Source organism: Macrosteles quadrilineatus, unplaced genomic scaffold (genome assembly GCF_028750875.1).
Source record: "Macrosteles quadrilineatus isolate MER2022 unplaced genomic scaffold, UCM_ALF_1.0 Scaffold_28__1_contigs__length_1566739, whole genome shotgun sequence".
NCBI lineage: Eukaryota > Metazoa > Arthropoda > Insecta > Hemiptera > Cicadellidae > Macrosteles > Macrosteles quadrilineatus.
In genome coordinates, this window is record NW_026542621.1 from 219,098 (window position 1) to 242,161 (window position 23,064).

The window sequence follows — 23,064 nt, forward strand, 5'->3', positions numbered from 1 at the left end:
CATGGACATTTCATGGTAAAATATTAAGACAAACATAGGGCATAAGACTTTTTAAAACTAAATATAAAATATCTTTTATTATTAACACATACAAGACGACATTTGGGATTTTGTTGTTTACACTTTGAAGTTTACAGGTGAGTTTTCCGCATTGTATCAAACTTATACTTTTTTTTAAATAGTTTTATTAGATATGTCAAAAGAAAAAAGATTAGGCATTTATAAAAACATAAAATCCTTAAAATTGTATTCATAATTTACTGTTAACAGCACTCGCTGACAAGTATTGTACCACTCTAGTCTGTGATTTTGTTATACTATGAACAAAAGTGTTGTACTATTAGTTGCAAATCCACTGTTATACTATGAACGAAAGTATTGTACTATTAGTTGCAAAGCCACCGTTATACTATGAACGAAAGTATTGTACTATTAGTTGCAAAGCCACCGTTATACTATGAACGAAAGTGTTGTACTATTAGTTGCAAAGCCACCGTTATACTATGAACGAAAGTATTGTACTATTAGTTGCAAAGCCACCGTTATACTATGAACGAAAGTATTGTACTATTAGTTGCAAAGCCACCGTTATACTATGAACGAAAGTATTGTACTATTAGTTGCAAAGCCACCGTTATACTATGAACGAAAGTATTGTACTATTAGTTGCAAAGCCACTGTTATACCATGAACGAAAGTGTTGTACTATTAGTTGCAAAGCCACTGTTATACTATGAACGAAAGTATTGTACAATTAGTTCCAAAGCCACTGTTATACTATGAACGAAAGTGTTGTACTTGAATTCTGATAGTTATAAATTAATTAATTGTTATGAAGCGAATGAGATAAATTGTTTTATTCAATATTTACTATTTGTTGTTTTGATATATAAAAAAAATTATAACAAAGGTTACTATAGGTATGGGTATGCAATACCTTAATTTTAAATATGTTAACCCTAATTTTAGTGGTCTTTATTGGAAAAACTTATTTAATATCAGTTGACGATAAAATATGATTAGAATGTTATGAACCATAAGGAAAATTGCTTGTTTTTATTTGGAACTAGAGAAAATAACACAAAATATTGCATTGGACTATTGGACACATTTTTCTGTCCTAGAGATGACATTCCATCTGTACTGCATAAATATATATGAGCCAATTAACATTTATGCAGACGAACGTTGTTGAGTAACAGCGTCGAGTAAACAATTGAGTTTGTTGTATTGAAGTATTGAGCAACAGAAAACTTTTACACAGGGCTCTTTGCTGATCTAGAGGGATGGACTCTCAATTCCGCAAAAAAAGGTCATTTAAGTATTAGTGAAGTACGTAGGTGAATAGGATCACAGATAATATAAAACCAATAATTTGTTACTTAGTCTATGATAGGATGCAAACTAACAATCCTCAGTACAGCAATTTAATGCTTAATTGATCTTTACTAAGCATTTAATTTTATGTTAAGTGAGATTTTGAAATATCATTGATAACATATAAAAAGCACAGGATTAACCAACAGTCAGGGACTCCAACAAAAAATGCATTTCTTATTTGGCTGGAGCGATTTCCTTCACATCAATCTTCAGCTATGACAAGAAATCAAATCAAATCAAATCAAAATTTCCTTTATTACGTTTTAAATAGACAATTTTTACAAAGTATATGTGTACAATAGAAATAAGTTTTAAGACCATTATCTAAAAAAAATAAACGAAATTAATCCCACATGGGATAACCCGTGCGTGGGAGTGAGTCGTATTATGTTACGATAAGAAAGAAATTATAAAGTTTGATAACATGAAATAAACAAAAACAGGTACTTCTAATGTTTCAGCGATTCTAAGACTAGGCCTAATCGTCGCAGAGGGATGGGAGCAAGGCGCTGATGTAAGGTGTTTAGCTGCGATGGACAGTATATAGTCTAGTTGTTTTGTTTCACAGGTTTGTAGTGAAGGATCGTGAATCTTTCTACACATCAGCCCAGAGAAGTCAAGTAGTGTGGCAGATCTTGCTTAGGACTAAATACGATGATGGTGCGAGGGTATGTACATTGTATTATGATGTACGTTAAAAATTACTCATTATATAGGACAATAAGTAAAAAAAAACCTAAAAACAAAATTAATTATTACTTTAATTGGGCAGTCAAACATGGTTCATGGAAAAGATATAACAGTTTAATGCATGGTAACATGACATCTTATAAGGTCCTTCACAGTAATATTAAATATGTTTTATAATCCATTCAGATACCTGTAATGTTTTAGATAACAGTTATAATCTTTAAAATACAAGGTCTAAAATCAGTGGATTTTAGGTTACTCTAGCTACACTACAAAATAGATTTAAAACATACAACTATATAACCTCTCTAAAAATAATTACTATACATATATTTTCTTGAAAATAATTCCACGCAGGTGACGTTTAATACCTCACAGTTATTCGAAAATAGCAATTATTAAAAAATGGCGGATGTCAAACTAACCAAGCATTTTTGGAAAACGGTTCATTCTCAATTTTCGTTTTATTTTGGCCCATTAAACCATTTTCTGAATTCTTTGTACTTACTTACGGGGCACTCTATATATCTCCATAAAAAGCTAACTACAGAAAAGTTAACGTATCCTAAAAAAAACATGGGAATCTTAAATGTTTACAGTTTTTGGAATTTTCTCCATAACCATCAAATGTACACAAAACACTTAAATGTACTAAATTATTTGTTTTTTAAGCTCTGCAAAATTGTTTAGAAATAAATTACAATATTTTACGTTTTAGGGTAAAAAATAAGTAAAACCAATGTTTACCCCATAAAACCATGTGTCCCATAGACCAATCTTGTCTGTTTGCGTAGTCGTTCGAATAAACGTAGGTTTACTTGTTTGTACAAAATCAAAATCGGATGACTTTTACTCGAGTTATTGTGCTAACGGACATAGATATACAGGCTGTACATAAACTCTCTGGGACGCTCTTTCTTTGTCCCTTAGGTCAAAACAATGAAAACCCATCATGCAAACATGAGTCTAAAATGTCTGGTTTTCTGTCTGTCTGTATGTGATTTAAACACCTGTATCTATAAGTGTATCTACGGTGTTTTTTTTTACTCGCTTCTTTATTTATGTAAAAACTGCAATAGATAGAAATATGCAGTTTGCGGGAATCGTCTATTTACGTAGGGGCCACAATTGTTGTGAATTTAATGAGAAGTTCCCATTCACCCCCTACCCTTAACATAACTTTTTTAAATTACAAGGTACACCTTTTGACATATCAAATATGAGGGCATGAAAAAATAAAAAGAATGGCGGAAACTAGAGATCTCTCCTTCAATCCTATCAAAAGTTATGGTAGTTCAAAATTTGAATTTTCGCCCCCTTTTTTAAGAAAAACGTGTTTTTTAAACGGCTGTAGCTCGAAAATGGTAAGAGCTAGCAAAGATTTGAAAGTATTTTCATGGTCAGGAATTAAGTTTTCTACCCAATATCTCAAGCGTTTTCCGAAAATCGCACTCCTTCACCTTCAAAAATCACCCTACTTCTAAAATTTGTAAAATTTCTCGGATTTTTTACAAAATTTAGAAGTAGGGCGATTTTTGAAGGTGAAGGAGTGCGATTTTTTGAAAACGCTTTCTTAAGTGTTAACAATTTTAGGTGTACAGGCAAAGATTTGAAAGTATTTTCATGGTCAGGAATTAAGTTTTCTACCCAATATCTCAAGCGTTTTCCGAAAATCGCACTCCTTCACCTTAAAAAATCACCGGCAAAAAAAGCTTTGCCCCAAAAACTGTGATTCATCAGCTGAAGTTGGTGTTGGTTGATAGGGAATTTTAAATGCTAAATAAGAGTGTATGTATCCTTTGTGATTGACTTCAAACAAACTGCATATGTAATGACAGGTAGGATTAGCTTTTGTACAAGGTATCAGGTTTCTTAATTCTACCAATTCAAAATGGAGACCATTTAAAATTTATTTTCATTAAACTAAATGATTATACTAAAAAACTATTATTAAACAAACAAAAAAATTACGTGACTAACCCTACGATTTTACAATACCTCATGTAAAAATCGGATAAGGAAAATCTAATATATTACATTTTTGCGTGACCATGCATGGCCGTACCTTTCCTCGCCGACGCGAAGTGTCGATGGCATTGGACTATTGGACGATATTTAAGCAGGCCATACACGGTCAATATTAATTGTGCAATATGTTGCGCAAACTTGTTGAATAAGAGCCACTATACACGGTTTAAAGCCCTCGTTAAAGTCGTCAGTATTAGTAACAAAATTCCTCAGTTTAGTAACTTGTTTTAGTTTAGTTATCATGTGTGATTTGTATGCTGCAGCGTGTGTTGTAGTTGTATTGCTGGCGAAGACGAAGAATAGGAAGAATATAGGGTGTGGATGAAGGAGTGGTTGAAAAAAAATGGAATGACACATGCGGCACACAAACAGCCTTTACAAATATGAGGCTGCTGAATGAGCTTCGAAGTGAACCAAGTGGCTTTAAAAGCTTTCTCAGACTAGACGCAGAATCGTTTGATAAGTTATTGCGTTTGGTTAAGCCTTATATTAGGAAATTCGATACTGCTTTTATCTGTAGTTGTAAAGCTAAATAATTCACAATATTTAAACATGTAAAACACATTATTTATACAAAAACGACCAACCTCGAGCAGACTGACGGGATATTGCGCAATACTACCCACACACGATTCATTTTTTAAAAATATTTTTCAATAATTTTCAAAACTTTTTATATTCACTCAATATATTGCGCAATCTGTGTTTCGCCATACATGTTCAATAATATTGTGCAATTATACACATTTACCTATATGGGGCCCATTAGACATCATAACATCCATATACACGGTCTCACAAAAGTTGTAATAACTTGATCATTTATTGACCGATCTGTACGATTGAAGTACCGTTGGATTATTCATACAATTTGCTAAAACGAAAACTCCTAATAACTAACTTTCAGTTGAACCGCAAATTTTTAAGATTTTTATACATTTTGAACATTTTAAACTATTGCCATTTTGAATTGGTAGAATTTAGAAATCTGGTACAGTATGACGTTTCTACATTTTTTACCTAAGGATTAAAAACAAATATACAAACGCGTTCTACGTAGTTTGTATGTTCAAAAGGGTGGGTACATAATTTTAGTAGTGATTCCTTGGATCAAAATAAGGAGAAAATCAAGAATAAAACTGTTCTCAAACATCAACATAAACCATTTTGTGTTTTTAAAATTGACTTATTTATCGTTGGATGAAGATTAACATTTTAAATGGATATCTACGTTAAAGTAAACAGGCCCGTGTTATAGAACTATCTTGGTCCTACTCAAAATTTTAAAATGGCGGTCATTTAATTTTCTTTTAATTTAAATTACAATAAAATGGCTGATTTAATGAAAAATATCAGGAACACTTTCAACACCAGTTCAAAAATACTAATAAAAATTGCTGAAATATACTGATTTTCTTGTAAATTGAGGTAGGATAAGGCTAAGCTAGGCAGGTTTCACCTTATTCTGCCTCATTTTACAATTAAAAATCGTGATATTTCGGCAATTTTATATTCTACATTTTGTAGAATTAATTACTCAAATAGTGTTTACATAACATATAGTTGCTTCATATTTTGAAATCTTAGGCAACATTACTATGAGGAAAAGTTCATTTATTTTTGCCATCATGCAATATGTCTTCTCATAATCAAATCCATTAATAAAACTCCATAGCGTAGATGAACCAAAAGCTGCTTTCAAGATTTTGTCATTAATTAATATAATTTCCTTTTACATATATGCTTCACTTTTAGAAAATGGCTCTCAAATTGTTTCTTGGATAACAATTTACTAATCTTGCTTGTCCAATCTTTGATTTCTCATTTTGTTCTGTTTGACTACAGGTGGGCATTCGGAGGCTTCTCAACAATGGTACATACATCAGTGCTTTCCCTTTACACGAGGGTAGCCACAAACATCCCTCTAGAAATGGCTTCATATATGACCGCAGGGTAGGTCAAAACTGTTCTAGCAATACTTATACTGTATAGCAAAAAATAAAAATATAGACTTTATATGCAATTTTCATCCAAACTTATACACGGTTTAACACAGCCAATGCATTAAAGTCCTAAGGTTAAGACATTAAAATATAGTTGTAGTATAAAATATGTTTTTTATATACCATCAACCTACACATTGATGATGTATTGTTATATTTATATCATATTGGTATATTTATATATTTTTATATTTATTCTATTTTAAATTTATTTATTCTTATATCTATCTATTGTTATTCTACTGAGTTGTAGTATGTATTGTTACCGGTAAGTGTTTGTATTGTTTTGTCGCAACACATTAAAATCGTGTTATCCTAGATATACAAAAACTGTTAGTAATCTAAACTTTCTCGATCTTATGTATTGGCTAAAGCAGATTACATTGCATGTATAAATAAATAAATACACTTCCAATATGGATCCAAATCAAACATTAGATTAATATTTTGTTAATTAATTTGTACATTAGTTTGATTAATTGTTTATTCGTTTAATGCAGTAACTCTTTAAACTACTATGTGCACTGCTGGTATATTTTATATTGACATTGTTTTCAATGAATATCAGTTGCTGTACACGGAGTGGGCTAGACCAGGACGTTGGTACAAGAAGCAACCTCTTTGGCTGGTGCGAAAGTACTTTGGAGACAAGATCGCACTCTACTTTACTTGGTTAGGATTCTACACAAAGATGTTAATACCTGCATCAGTTGCTGGTCTTCTATGTTTTATCTACGGTGTTTTGTCCATGGATTCCAGGGATAACATTCCCAGGTAGTATTGCAAATATATTTATTATTATAATTACTTAGCTTCTATTCCGTCTTAAAAAAAATAACAACAAATATTTAAATATGAAAAAATAAGAGTCGTTTCCTAAGTTAACAAATTAATCTAATTCGATATCAATACCTCTTTGTATATTTTCAAGTACCTGTTATACTACACTGTCTGAGGCTCAAGACTTGAATGGTCAGAGTGTATGAATCCAAACCAGGACAATAATATTAGATTTTCTTTGGGAATGTGTAACGAAGGCATTCAGAATAAGTCATTAAGAAACTAAGATCGTGCCGACTGATGGCTTGACTTTGTTTAATATTGAACTGTTTAGTAATGGTATCTTTTAACCTACTTGACTGAAAACCTATTTCCATGTTTGATTATTTATTCAAAGATTGGCTTGGAAAGCAGGTCAATAGTGTAAATTGGGTGGAAACTATATCATTCAATGCCTATATAAAAAACTATAGATAATTAACATATAAAGCAATACACATATAGAAAAGCGCAACTGTGGTTATAATCATGTTATACCAGTGTTGTACTCCTAATGTACGAGGGTCTATACATCTTGTTGTTGTACCAGTTTCAAGAAGCGATCATTACATTAGATTTACCTTTATTGTTGATGTCTGTAGTTCTTGAGTAGGTAATGTGTTCGTGTAACCCTATGAGCAGAATAGAATAGAATATAATCTTTTGTTGTCATTAAACATTTATATATACGTAATAGAAAGTGCCACGTGTAAAATAATATTACGCATAAATCACGAATACTAGAAAAATACCGGTGTGTATCATAAACATAAACAAATGACGTTTTTGGCCCGAAAATAAACATTATTTAACATTGATTAAATGGAACTGCCAAAACATATGTTCAATGCTATTACTATAGGATTCGGGCCAACAACGTAATTTGTTTATGTTTATGATCCATACCGGTATTTTTCTAGTAATCGTGGCACAAATTAAGTCACATTCAACCATGATGTTAATCCAAATACAGAGTTGAATAATCCGATGACATATTTAAAACTCGTTATCATGGAGGAATGGGTTTTCCACAATCCATTCAAAGACAATTTTGCTGAAACTTTCTTGTTTTCAGTTTATCCTGAGGACTCGTAACAATGAATTTGAAGTTTTACTAAGCCTAAACTTATTAATAAATGTCAGGTTACTTGTCCTGGTAAAGTGGTCATGGACCTTATTTGATAGTGTAATATTCTATATCATAACGTTTCACATAGACTAGTCTAATAAACATATACATATTTAGATCAGTGGGTATTTTGTGCTTTATTTCGCCAAGTTGTGTGGCATCTTCAGGGGTCTTCTCAAGATATCCTCTTATCACTATTACTATAGACTATGAATGTTTGTTGTAGCAAGGAGATCTGCAACAGTACATTGGCAGGAAACATAACTCTTTGTCCTCAATGTGATAAAGCCTGTGACTACCAAAGACTGGGGGAAAGCTGCGTCTTTGCCAAGATAACTTATCTCTTCGACAACCCTGCCACAGTATTGTTCGCTATCTTCATGTCTTTTTGGGGTAAGGGAGGGATTTCCTTAAAACATGTACAATCCTGTTTGAACATGTTATTGTGAATAGAACCTTTGACGATTGATACAACTAGACGGATGGAACCCCATGTTTTGGCCAGTTTTTAAATCAAAATCGTCGTAGTTGATGTGAGCCACCGACAGATTGTGCTGATCTAAATTACTAATTTCTGTCGAATATGCGATTATTTTTACCAAGCACAAATGGAAAAACCAATTGTAAACTATAGCGATTGTTATGACCCATCAACTTGGTCAGCAACAAAAAATAATGTAGAAAATATAATCTTGACACTAGCACAAATTAATTAAGGAAGAAAGGAAAATTATTCGTATTCACAATATTATCAAATAGTGTTACACAAAAATCTCTTACAAGTCCTAAGTGTTGTACATATGGCTAAGTGGGTACATATATATTGAGGGATAGGCACCAAAGAGAACCCTCTTATGATTCACGAACTGATGGAAAAAATTGAAATAGCTTCATTGTATATTTTAGCCCCCAGACTGCCGAATAATGTTAATAAAGGTTTAAATACCACAATTAACTAATCTATATAATTAGGGAAGAACTAGTTTCAGCTCCTATATTGAGCCATCATCGGCCGCCTAACGATGACTCCATGTAGGAGCTGAAACCAGTTCTTTCTATATGTTTACTATTTATATCTTGTCATCTCAGTTTGAGGAAATTTGTTATGTATAATGAATGATTTGTAGCAACCACCTTTTTGGAGCTATGGAAGCGCAAGCAGGCTGTAGTTGCTTGGGAGTGGGACTTGCAGAATGTGGAGGAGGACGAGGAACCGAGGCCAGAGTTTGAGGCTACAGTGAAAACATTTCGCACTAACCCTGTTACTAGACGCAAGGAACCCTACATCCCTGCTTGGAACAAAATGTTACGCTTCGCTGTCACGGGCAGCATGGTCTTCTTTATGGTAGGTGTCTCTCAACTCTCCATGCTAGACTTTTACTGTGTATTTATAATTTGTATTTGATTTACTCACTCAATACAAAGGCAATACAGATCCATTTAACACTTAAGCTGCATAGGTATTATAGAGGACTTGTCCACAGGATTTCTTGATTTTACTTTAGTCTTTTTTACAATACATGTTGAGTCAGCCATATTATTAGCTTTTTCCCCTAAACAGTAACAAAGCTTGAACCAACTAACTTAAAGACTATTTAACATAAGTATATACATTTAAAATTTAACCATCAAACAGTTAATAATTCATAAAACAATAACTATAGAAAATCATTAAAATGGTCTAATGAAAGTCGCTACAAAATTTCAAATTTTTTAGAATTACTTGAAAAACAACTGTTAAATTTTATATTCATGTTGTGTACTGTATTGGTAGGCCTATTGTTTCAATTAGATTGTTGTATTTTTATTGAATGTTTATTTGCTATAGATAAAATCAATTTTTGTATTTTAGCGAATTTCCCTATAGGGAAGTAGTTATTACCGTAGGTGGCACGGTAAGACATATTCCCGGGACCGATATATATATGCAGGTATATGTATCCGTGAACTTGATAACTTGAGTATTTTTTTTTTTTATGAAATTTGGTTTGAAGGTGTAAGGCGGGATAAACTTGAATGAGTTCGTGGTCCAGCATGGTCGGACCATGGGAACGGGGTTTTATGGGGTAAAAATTGGGTTTTCTCATTTTTGACCCTCAAAACATAACATTTCCCAATTTCTCTCTAGAGCTTCTTAAAGAGCTAAAAAAAATAAATAATTCAGTATATTAAAGTGATTTTGTACGTTTTGTACGGTTGAAAACTAAAAAAAATTGTAAAACTAAAATTCCCATGTTATTCTTATATTGTAAAATGTTGTAGTTTGCTTGTTTATGGATATATTATTTGATCAAACCTGGCAAACTTATTGATTTTATATTAAGCTATAATTATTTTACATAAAAACACACTTTATTAGTTTCCTTATGGCAGCAAACCAAGGTACTCGTTAAACATAATGTTACTTAAATAGATGAATTGAAAATCATTTCAGGTAAATGGAAATTCGCTTAGACGGCAGGTTTGCTGCTACGGGGGTATTTATACATTTTTTTAGTTTTTTTAACGAGAATGGTCACAATTAATGTAGGCTATGCAGTAGCTTTCATATGTGGTTTGTAAACCAAACCATTAACATAATCTGTATATAAATATTTTTTACTTAAAACTATTTCACTCGATAGTGTAAGATTAATACATTTGTGTTAATTTGTTTAGCTTGTTTATTTATTTTATTTGTCTACGCCATTGACATTTTCCCGTTTTTAGTGAGGGAACGGTCCTAACCCTATCTAACGTTGACCTTTGGTTAGACAGCCCATTAACAAATATCATGTGAGTATGAATGGTTTTTGGTTAAAAGTGGTAGAATTCCGGGGCCGGACATTAATTCCGGCGACTCTGGGTGGTTACATTAATTTGAAGGTCAAACCCAGGCAAAAACCATTCTTACCCACATATTGGCATAACAATTCCCCGCTGAAGTGGGGGTTGCCAGAATTCTACCCCCGGATATTTACCCCCATGAAAAAACGCCTACGTCATTTTGACATCATATGTCTGGGGGTAGATTTCCGGCCGCGAACTTTTTTTATACGGATAAATTATTATTTATTTCAATCAACTCACATTTCACGGGTTACTTAACAGTTGCAATTAATAAAAATCACAATAAACCTGACACCTGGAATTTTACCCCCAAAAATTTAGCCCCAGAAATCTACCCAATTCAATAAGCTGTAACAGCCATTTTTCACCCGAACTACTTCACCGATTTTTACGATTGAGGTGTAATTTTAAAGCTAAAGATCTAGCGCAACACAAAGTGGTAATTAAAAAGGATATTTTGATAAAGGGAGTAGGATATAATGCTTCTAAAGGGCTTCAAAAGTTTGACCCCCTAAGCATTTGATTTATTTCCAGACAGCGATTTAAATGGTTGACCAACTTTCACATACAGTAACAGCTAACGACGCATGCACGAGCGCGGATCGTGAAATTTAAAACATGTAATTCAAGGAGGTTATTTTCTGATTACTAGAGGTAAATGCAATTAATTGTTGATACAAAGCGTTCTTCTGGTTGATTAATAAATTAATGAATTATTTCATCATCAATTCCCCTCTAGTAGGCTAATACGAAATACTTCCTTGGTCCTATACACTAATCGAACATGTCTTATACTTAAGTATTGGCACTGTTTCAATTTGAGAGTTGTATTTTTATGCTTATTTGCTATGGATAAAATCAATGTTTGTTTTTTTATACATTGTTTTAAATCTTTTTACAAGAAAGGTCAAAATGTAGGCTATGCAGTAGTTTCCATACGTTTTTGGTTTACATAGCTAAAGCTTAATAGTAAAATATGGCTTAGGGATTGTAGAGTGTGAATTCATATTCATATTATATTTTGTTTTGCAGATCTGTGTTGTGGTGAGTGCCGTGTTGGGCACAATTATCTACAGGCTGTCCGTAGTTACTGTTATATACGAGGGTGGAAATGTGTTTGTGAAAAGGCACGCCAAGATCTTCACTTCTATGACTGCTGCTCTCATCAACTTGGTCATCATCATGATTCTTACAAAGGTAAACAGCATTAACTTAAGGGTACAATTAGTAGGTATAAGAAAAGTAAAGATACACACCCCTGTAATATGGATTAAATGTGATCTTTTTGATTATTTTAATTATTGTTATGGTTTTCCTTAGTTAGTTGACATGTATTGCAATTCCTTACCCCCTATATCTATAAGGTGTATAATCACAGAAAATGTTAAATGTTTGAGCAAAAACGTGGGCCAGGGGAGCAAAAGAAGGTAATATTTTCAATAAACCTATTTGCGAGATATACAATATCTACTGTAAAAACATGGAAAAGCAGTCAAGGCAAAACTTCCCATTCCTAAAGCCTTGTCAGTAAATAAAGATTTTTTTATCGCAACTAAATGGTGGAAAGCTCGATTTGTTATACGTGATAGAACCACATGAGAGATGTATTTTCCCAAAAGTCCCCACTTCTACCCCTTAAGCTTTCCCCCTTGACGTTCCCCCACCCCCTCCAAACTTAGAAAGCAGTGTTTCACTTAATTGATCATAAGTTGAATACTATGTATACTATCATGTTGCAATTGGTTTTGTTATACTTCTGATTAGGTTTCCTATAACTTTTGTATTTAACATTTCTTTCTAAAACCAATATTTAGGGAGATAACAAATTTAAACTTCGTTTAAAGCTTTGTTTCAGAGTACAAAATTTCGTTTTTCTCTATATATAAGTTACTTTTAAATAGAAATAATATGTAATGGACCAAACAAAAGTTTTAATAAGCTTTTCAAGGTTTACAAATATATTATTGGTTAGTCATCTAGGTATGAACTGTGAACAGCTGGGCATCGGCAAATAGAGCGCGTGTAAACATCCGCGCACCGTCGTCCGTCGATTCGACGGATGCGTCGCACCCGAGTGTAGGAGAACTGGCTAGTCGTCTTATCGAACTCGTAAATTCAGGGGTCATTAAAGTGTCGAGGCGAGTGGAGAAGACTACCTGGCATAAGCCTATTCTCCCCGCCAGTACCATACCGGGTATTTCGCTGGGACTGGGGGAAAGGGGTGGTCGAGTAAAGAGGGGGCGGGAGAGTGAGAGAGAGTGTGAGGAGAGTGAAGGCGTAGACTTCTCATCCCATTGTAAATTTTGAAGCTTGATTTTCGTGTCTAGTTCATACGTCCACACTGATCGCTGGGGTAGACGAAGTTTTGTTTATATTATTTTAGCTTTATTTTTATGATTTGTGCTTTACTATTTGGTTATATAACTAGGAGACCAGTTATTGTTAAAAGTCATATGTTAACCGGTGCTTATTCTAACAATATTATAAGTGACAAAGTTTGGATGGATGGATGAAGTTTGTGACAAGTAAAGGCGAAAAATACTAAACCGACAGGGTTGAATTTGGTATGATGATAGCTCACATTCCCGATTGACATATAGACATATTCTTATCTCAAAAATGAAATTCGGGCTTCGCCCCAGTGGCTCTGGAGTTTACCATGTCTATATGAGTATTTATATTCAATACGAAATACAGAATTTTGTCAGCTATTTCAACTGCACAAGTTGGTTCTATGATAATAAATGAAAATAGAACCCCTCAAAACTAATTTCAGATTGTTTTTAATTTTGATAATACAAACTTTTTATATGAATTTTATACGACACTAATTCATTTAAAACTTCTACCAATTTGAAAGTTACCGTAGCGAAGCACGGGTATTCCGCTAGTATTGTATATTTAAGTTCAGTTAAAACTGTTACATTTGATTCAAATTATACTTTGCTTAGTACCAAAATAGGAATGATCACGTTGTGTTAAAAAAATGACCAATTGATGATAAGTAAATTTAATTTGGTAAATTAAAATGAAAAGTCATGTTAGTCAAGTCAAGTTATGTTAACCATGTTAACCAAGTTATGTCAAGTTAAGTTATGGTACACTACTAACTAGGCTAATATTGGCTAATATAATGTAATAGGCCTAGAAAATATAGTTAAGTTTGGTTTATTGAATGCAGTAATTAAATGATTCTTCTAACAAGAACATCCTACGAATATTATAAATACGAAAGTTTGGATGTACCGGTATGTATGTATGTATGTATGTTTGTGACAAGTAAACACGAAAATTACTGGTCGGATTGGGCTGAAATTTGGGGTGATGATAGCTCACATTCCCGATTAACATATAGGCATATTGTTATTTCAAAACTCCTTTCAGGCTCCGCCTCAGTGGCTCTGGAGTTTCCCATGTTAACCTTATGCGTATTCACATTTAAAAGGAGTTAAATAATTTTGTCAGCTGATTCCACCAATAAAGTTATTCTATGATATTCAATAGCATTAAAAAGTGATAAGGTTTACCAACACACTATTATATATTTTTCCATTGAGATACCAGCTAATTTGAAGTAAGCAGCACCAAAAAGCTTTGATACACTATGAGAACTGTCAAAGTAGGAATTTTTACAGTAATGTTTATGTTTTTAATTTAATATATAATTTGTAATATTGTGTGAATGTTTGATAATTTACTATTTTATATTGTTCAGGTGCAGGGGTGGAACAGAATGGCTATGGTAGATATGTAATAGGCTACTATAGGCCTACTGTATATACTGAACTATATCTGTAATACTATAGCATACCGTAAATATAAAGAACCGAATTCTCTCAAGTCTTATCCTCCCCCATTGCAAAAGCAAAGCTAGAGTATAACTGCAATAATCATTTTATACCTATAAGCCAACCGCGTACGAAGAACGGATACTCTGCTAGTTTTATATATTTATAAATGTACATTTCATAGATGTACATTTTATAACATTTTATAGATGTAGTAATTTATCTATTGGAATTATAATAGTGATATTTAACTAAGTAAAAATGCTATTACTGAAGGTTTCATCGTAAGACCTGGGCCCGGGAACAATATATATTTTTTTTTTTGCATTTTGGCACCCTAATGGACAAAACCACTATTAGTTAACATTATTTATATGTATATAAGTAAATAAATTTAAATTGTACTCATCGCAATATTACCAGTTCTTCTTGGAGATCCAAACAGACGAATTAAAATTTCCTTAGTCTGCAGGTTTGCTGCGGCGAGGATTTTTAAATAACGCAGTTTGATTTCTCATCGGAATCAAATTTATTTTAATGAGTTAGTTGTAACTGTATGGTACAAATTGATAATTTTTTGTATCTTTAATTTTCTTTATTGGTTAATTTTTGTACAGATTTAAATCCTTTGGAGTGTAAACGGTTTCATAATAAACTACCCCCGCCGTAGTTAACCTGCAGACTAAGCTAATTTCCGCTTACCTAGAGGATCGCCTAAGATTTACCTATGATTTACAAAAAAATATTCCTTTAAAACTGTCTAATTTATTTCCAAATTAAATAACAGTGATTTAATGATCACCTAAGTTTGCTGCTAAAGTGATAGTCAAGAGAGTGTTTGTTGGTTAAAATGTCGATAGCTTGGTATGAAATAAACAAACTCTCCGATTGTATTAGGTACAATATCCGTCAATAAACAAGCAAACTGCAACAGTTTATTTATTCTTCATGAAAATAACATAGTAATATTTACTTTACAATTTTTGTTGAATTTTATCCCCCCGTCAGGCGTACCAAACAACGCTTCGTGGTACTAAATAATTTTTTTGAAGCTCTAGAAAATTTTTAAAAAGAAATAGAAAAACTGTTTGTTTTAGGTTCAAAACGGGAAATCCCTCATTTATTATTGAACGTAAGTTTACACGTTTATACCTAATTGAATCAAAATCAGACTATATTTGCTCGAGTTATCGTGCTGACGGACATAAAAATGTGGACGGATGGTGTTTTTGGCCTCTATGACCCTTCAAAACGAAAAAGTAAATTAGTCCCAGGAGTTTTACTAAGAGACCTCCGGAAATAAGCCTACACCTTTGAATAGGAAATTCGCTTAACAAACTGATCGAATTAACAATTTATACTGAAACAATAGAAACAAATCAATAGGCATCATTAAACTATTCATACAAACCCGCGTGATCTTCCAGAGACCGCTCATATATAACTAATGTTTGTTTCAAGACAAAGCACAAGAAAATTCACAACCGAATGTTGTATATGCAACACTAGTTACTACATTATTATTTCAAATTTAATCGTCATTATTTAAATACGGTCCAAATTAAAGTTACTTTTATTGTGAACTCAACTAGGTATGTATATAACTATTAATTTTTTTATGCATTTGATTGACTAAATAGATAACAAAACTTAAAAAATCAAATTGACAATAATAAATATACAATAATAATGATCCGATAATAAAATTCACAAAAAAACATAGCTAAGTTTTTGGTTTTTATTGTAAAACAAAACAGTGCACTAAGGGAACAGAAAATATACTATTAGAAACTATTTGGTAATTTCCTGAGCTGTTCATATATTACTCATGCTTAAGACGGAATCATATATTAAGTTTAAGACGGAAATAGCTAGCTCATTTCCTGAATCGTCTTTATCCTATTACTCTAGTGATTCAAAGAATTGGCTACAATACATTTTGTTTAACTTAATATCTCAACAATAAGAATTCTATTCCAGGAAGGTCACTCCTCCCCCCACCGGAGCATCCTCCTCTCTTACCCACGCGTCAGGTATTTTTGGGGAGATCGGTATTCTTGGGGGGAAAGCTAGTTGGTGTGCGAACTGAAGCCTAATGAAGCGTAAAAGGGTTCGACCCCGGATTAGGGCCAGAGCTCGCCAGTGTTCCGTTTCCCGTCGCACCCAGTCGTAAGCAACGGCACCACTAAGTTTTCAACTGTTTGATACAAATCCTAACCCTTGCAATTTTTATTTAATACTGTACCAAAACAATCTGTTTCCAAGCTAACCCATGAGTCACGGTCCGTAACTAAATGAACCGCCTCGCGGCCAGTAAAACTTTTTCACCAACAAACTAATCCTTGATACAAACTGCGTCCTGACGTTGCTATGCCCCCTCTTCACTCTTCCCGCTAACAAGGGTTAGCTTCCGCTTTGCCACGAGTTGTTACCCTGTGTTAAATTATATCACGAACCACGTAGGAAACTGTCGTTAATATTTATAAGGAATTTTTAATCAAACTTAAAAATTAAAACTAGCAGGTGTTTTTTTTAAGTCCACATACCGGACATTTTAAAACACTTCATAAGACGCCTTCTTCTTTACTAGCAATGTTAAACGTTTACATAATGTCTACCACAAACCAATAAGTAACTATTATGCTGACTCATTTTTATTTTAACATGAAAACAATCAAATATAAGAGAACAGAACTTCACTGAGATTCACAGTATACAGTCTCTAAAAATGGTTGATCTCGACCACGAATTAGTACTAGCAATTAGTAAAGCAGATTCGCAATACTGAAAATAAAAAACACAATTTGATTGACACATTTACACAATGTGTAAAGAAAGGATATTTTCATAATCTGCCTGTATCACGTAAATAGTCTTGCCTGCATGTATGGGGGCACAACTATTGAAGATGATTGTTTTTTTATTAAATCATGATAACTTTCGGATATACGCCTTATTCAGAGGATATTGGGATTCATTTCCCAAAGTCCTGAAACGTTTTTTATGGACACCCTGTATATATATAAAAATTGTTTTATGAAATGTTAACATGACTATGACCTAAGTGTTGAAACTAGTCGTTTGATAATTAAAATGAGTTGAAAGGGTACTAATGTGTTTAAAATGTTTTCAATTGTATATAGTAGTAGCCCTAATCACAATAATACTTAATATTGTATATATATATCCATGTATATTATTGCAAAATGTGTAGCCGTTGATAGAAATGATAAAATAAATTATTATTTCAACTGAGAAACGAGTTAAAACCAACAATAAATTTAAGAAATGTACAAATGTTTAGGTTTCATCTAATTGGCATTTTTTTTTGCAGTTTACTGTTTAGAATTTTACTGACCGCGAGGCACAGTTACCCTAGTAGCACAAAAACATTTTTAAAAGATTTGATTTTAGATATCAAAATATTATTAAAAGATTGATAAATATTTTGAAACCCTTTTAACATTATTTTAAACATGTTTTACTGCAATATTTTGAAAAGGATTGTAAAATATTTAATATCAATTTTATAAATATTTCTAAAAACATTTAAAACTATTTTAAAAGGTTTTACTGCACCCATGTTCATTTCAGAGCTAAATATTACTCAATGTTTTGAACATGTTTTAAAATATATTTTGTAAACACTGAAAAATATTTCAAATGTATTAAACATGCCTACCCTGTTAAAATATTTAAAGGAATACCTGTACAAAAGTGGTAAACAAACTAATTATAAATAATAAAATTTCAATACAATAGCATGCGTAGAATTTGAATTATATCCAATAAAGTAAACTACTGCAATTTCCAGGTTTGGAGGGAGTGGGGGAAAGCTCAAGGAGGAGAATCGGGGACTTTTCGAAAATACACGTCTTAAGCATCGATGTATAATTATACATCGATGGTTTTAAGTGGTTCTATCACATATAACAAATCCAGCTAAACAGCTTCCCACTATTTAGCTACGAAAAGAGGCAGTCTATGCGTTTATTGACTGGACTAGATGCGACGACGCAGCGCAGAGGAGTTTCAATGCGCTTTATTTGCCGACGCCCAGCTGTTCACCAGTTCACATAGATGACTAACAAATATTGTATTTGTAAACCTTGAAGAACGTACTAAAACTTTTGTCCGGTCCATAATTTAGAATTATTTCTATTTAAAAGTACATACCTATAGAGAAAAACAAAATTGTGTACTCTGAAACAAGGCTTTTAACGAAGTTTAAATTCTATATCTCCCTAAATACTGGTTTTAGAAAAAAATGTTAAACACAAAAGTTGTCATAACTAATTATGAATAAAATAAAACAAATTGCAGCATAATAGTATACATGGTATTCGACTTATGGTCAATTAAGTAATACAGTGCAATTTCTAGGTTTGGAGGGGTGGGGGAAAAGCTCAAGGGGTTGAAGTGGGGACTTCTGGGATCATAAACCTTTTATATGGTTCTATCACATATAAAAATCCAGCCTTCCACCATTTAGCTGCGAAAAAAGGTGTTTTCCTACAGTCACCCGACAAAGTTGGCTTCCTTGTACTGTTTAAGTACAGAAAGCTGCTAATTGCTGCATATTTATACTTTTCCTACAGTTACCTAACAATGTACATGTTCTCTCACTGATTTGAGAAAGCAAAGTGGCCAATTCGCTCATCAGTGAGACAATGTTAACATTGTCTCACTCTAATTACTTTGTCTCACTCCAGATTTGCAACGTGAAGGCACGAAATAGTGAGCGCGTAACATGCAGACAAGGTCGTATGCGCGCGAAATACGTTGGCAGCATTGGCTGTAAATCAGCTGGTCAGCTGTTGTACTGTCATATCATTAAATGTCATATTAAAAGATCATTTCTGTGTAAAAATATGTTACGTTTCTTTACCAATTTATTTGTTTTATGGTATCTGTAGGAAAAATATAATGTGCAACTCGAGTGCAAAGTGCAATTGCCTCACTCGAGAAACCATTCCTCACTCGCCTACGGCTCGTGAGTAAGTATTTCTCTCGAGTGAGTCAATTGCTCACTTTGCTCACTAGTTGCACAAATAACTATTTCCTACAGTTACCTAACAATGTACATGTTCTCTCGCTGATTTGAGAAAGAAAAGTGGCCAATTTGCTCATCAGTGAGACAATGTTAACATTGTCTCACTCTAATTACTTTGTCTCACTCCAGATTTGCAATGTGAAGGTACGAAATAGTGAGCGCGTAACATGCAGGCAAGGTTGTATGCGTGCGAAATACGTTGGCAGCACTAGCACTGGCTGTAAATCAGCTGGTCAGCTGTTGTACTGTTGTTGATCGTGTTGATCATTAAATAATGTCATATTAAAAGTTCACTTCTGTGTAAAAATATGTCACGTTTCTTTACTAATTTATTTGTTTTATTGTAACTGTAGGAAAAATATAATGTGCAACTCGAGTGCAAAGTGCAATTGCCTCACTCCAGAGAAATATTTTTCCTACAGTTACAACAAACACAGAAAATTAGTAAAGAAACATGACATATTTTTAGCCTCACTCGAGAAACCATTCCTGTGAGTAAGGATTTCTCTCGAGTGAGTCAATTGCTCACTTTGCTCACTAGTTGCACAAATAACTATTGTCGTACGGTTTATACTTTGTCGTACGGTTTATACTTTAGCGCGCATCAGGATTCCAACGTAACAGCGTGGTTCTATTATGCACGTAATCCGTGTACGCTTGGAAATAGGCTGGCAACACTTAAAGAAAAATAATACATAATACTACGAGCAGCTGATCAACTATTATAACTACGATTTAACCTGTAGTAATTTTGTGTTTATACTATAGTTTGTTCTCTTTTCGGTATTTCTGAACTTTCTAGACTTTTCTTTTAAACGTTTGTAAGAAAATAAGTTCCCACATTACTTTGAAGATGAGTTTTATGTTGTAAATTAAAACCGACTTTCATAATTTCAGGTTTATCATCATTTAGCTTTATGGCTTACAAATAAAGAGAACCCTCGCACTCAGACTGAGTATGAAGATAGCTACACTTTCAAGATTTTCCTTTTTGAGTTTATGAATTTCTACTCTTCTCTCATCTATATTGCATTTTTTAAGGTAAGGTTTGTAAGGTCTTAGAGGGGTTCGACTCTTCTGAGTATACTGAGTCATATTTTCATGATGGAAAATTGGCCATTTTTTTTAGGATAGTAACATTTTTTTACTGAAATTTTTATTTTCAATGATATATTATTTATTAGGATTGTACTGGTTATCATATTCATGTTAAATAAATAGACAAATATATTCATTGAATTCAATAAATCATTTAGTTATCTGATAGTTGATAGTTAATCAGCCCTTTCAGTCCCATATGGTCAAGTGGACGTGGTGAATGTATGTTGATACTGATAATGACCAATGACCAATAATGGCGTTCTATTAGGGAGTGGTGGATCAAAATGTTTCACAACATCCTTTTATCTACATATTGTGGCCATCTTGTATATCTTGAATAGGGCCTACTATATAATAAGTGTAGGCAAAAACACTACGGAGATGCTTCAATTTACAATATCTGATACTTTCCAATACATTCCATGCTACATATACATCCCAATTTTTTTCAACCACATCATTATCAGGAAGTCTACTATCAGTTCTCTTATATAAAATCAGTGATCTTCAGAGAAAATTTTCTGTAAAGAATTATCTTCAGCATGCTATCTTATAAAAGAGAGGGAGCTCCCTGAACTTCAGGAAACATTAGTTGATCGCTAAGTAAATTATGAGTTTATACGTTGACTGTACAGTTAATTTTTTACCGGTAAAGCTTATTTCATGGAAAAATTAACTTTGTATCTTTTTTCCATAGTTGCTTCAATTATTTTTGAAAAACGAATTAAATCACTATTTTCATTTTTTTTTTCTTTAGTCCTGATAAATAATCCCAAACTTAAAATGTCTTGAAATTAAAGTCATTTGACTTTCAATAGTTTCAATATAACTCAGATATACCCGCTTACATACCAGCCTTAGATACCAATTTTGTGATCTTTGAATGTCCTCCTTTTACATCCCATGACTCTATGGGCTCTATCCTGGAACCGTTTTAGACTTTACTGCAGGCTAGCACAAGAGGGTTGCGGCGTTATCACATCGCTAAATCCATTGGTGATTGGCAGGATTTGAGTTCGGAACTTGGTCCTTGAGGATCGTAGACGTGCGCTCTGCCACGAGACCAGCATGCTCCATTTTCAGTAACCTGTAGTTTAAGCTAAACTATGGGGCTATACGTAAATTAAGGTCTCCATTGCTCCCGGCTCCCGGCGCAGCCATTAAGCAAGTCAGTTCAAATCTGAGACCAACTTTATCCACTACTATTCTAACCCATTCCAATCTCTATGAGACGATTAGTCTCAACTGCTAAAGAAAGTTGATGTCATATTTGAAATACCTTGCCCTCATTCTGACAGGGAAGGTTCTACAGTCATCCGGGGGACAGAGACGCTAGGAGTTCACAGTTTCTACGGCTGAAGGGAGACATATGTGATCCAGCAGGCTGCCTCAGTGAACTTTGTATCCAGTTGGCCATCATCATGGTCGGCAAACAGTGCTTCAACAACTTCCTGGAACTTGCTTACCCGTTAGTAACAAGATAAACATAATAAAACTACAGTGACTAGCAAAAGTAAGGCATAACTTTGCAATTTGATTCAACAAGTACCTAACTAAAATTCACACAGGTAAACTAAAATTTGATGGACTTATTTAAATTTAAAAATCTTCATACGAGTTCAGAAAAATAATTAAGTCATAATTAATTAACATTTGAAAATTGCAGCCATGTTTACCTTGAACAATTATAAATTGATAAATCGATGATACTCACACAATTATTAGTTGCCTAGCTATCTTTGAAGAAAAATTATTATTACTTTGAAATTACGTAGAACCCCACATATACGACCATCACGAGACTGGGCTATGGTCCTGCTGACCCCTTGTAAAAGGTACACTAGGCGACAGGGAAACCAGGTTTTTATGTATGAAAAATCAGGGAAAATGTGTAATTTTTCCCAAGGAGCTCTGTGGCCAGTAGCCCTGTAAGAGACTAAGTCGGATATCCCGGGGGGTGGGTTATGCCAAAGGGATATCAGGGGTTCTACTCTAATTATGTGGCTACCTTTTTAGGACTAAGATGTAGTGATTTATGTATGATTAACCTGTTAAATCAGTTATGAAAATGTGAATTTTATAATAAGAACAACAAACTAGCAGGAGATGGAATTCATATTACTACCTACTCTAGTGATGTGTCAATACGAAAATTTATCGATTCTCGATATCGATACTGTATAATTTTAATTTTGTTCATTTTAGTGCTGTATTAGCGTTAGTTGCCACTTAGGACAAAGCTAA

At 33.2% G+C, this 23,064-nt stretch overlaps 1 protein-coding gene across 1 annotated transcript in view; it reads left to right on the forward strand.

The window, feature by feature from the left end:
• LOC129005649 (anoctamin-4-like) overlaps positions 1 to 23,064 on the forward strand; it is a 59,308-nt gene that overhangs the window by 30,244 nt on the left and 6,000 nt on the right. The window contains exons 10-17 of the mRNA XM_054434608.1: positions 1,949 to 2,048; positions 5,944 to 6,051; positions 6,670 to 6,875; positions 8,276 to 8,442; positions 9,177 to 9,394; positions 11,911 to 12,075; positions 20,617 to 20,760; positions 22,119 to 22,288. Of these exons, the coding sequence (XP_054290583.1) occupies positions 1,949 to 2,048; positions 5,944 to 6,051; positions 6,670 to 6,875; positions 8,276 to 8,442; positions 9,177 to 9,394; positions 11,911 to 12,075; positions 20,617 to 20,760; positions 22,119 to 22,288 (1,278 nt within the window). The remainder of the gene's footprint in view (positions 1 to 1,948; positions 2,049 to 5,943; positions 6,052 to 6,669; positions 6,876 to 8,275; positions 8,443 to 9,176; positions 9,395 to 11,910; positions 12,076 to 20,616; positions 20,761 to 22,118; positions 22,289 to 23,064) is intronic.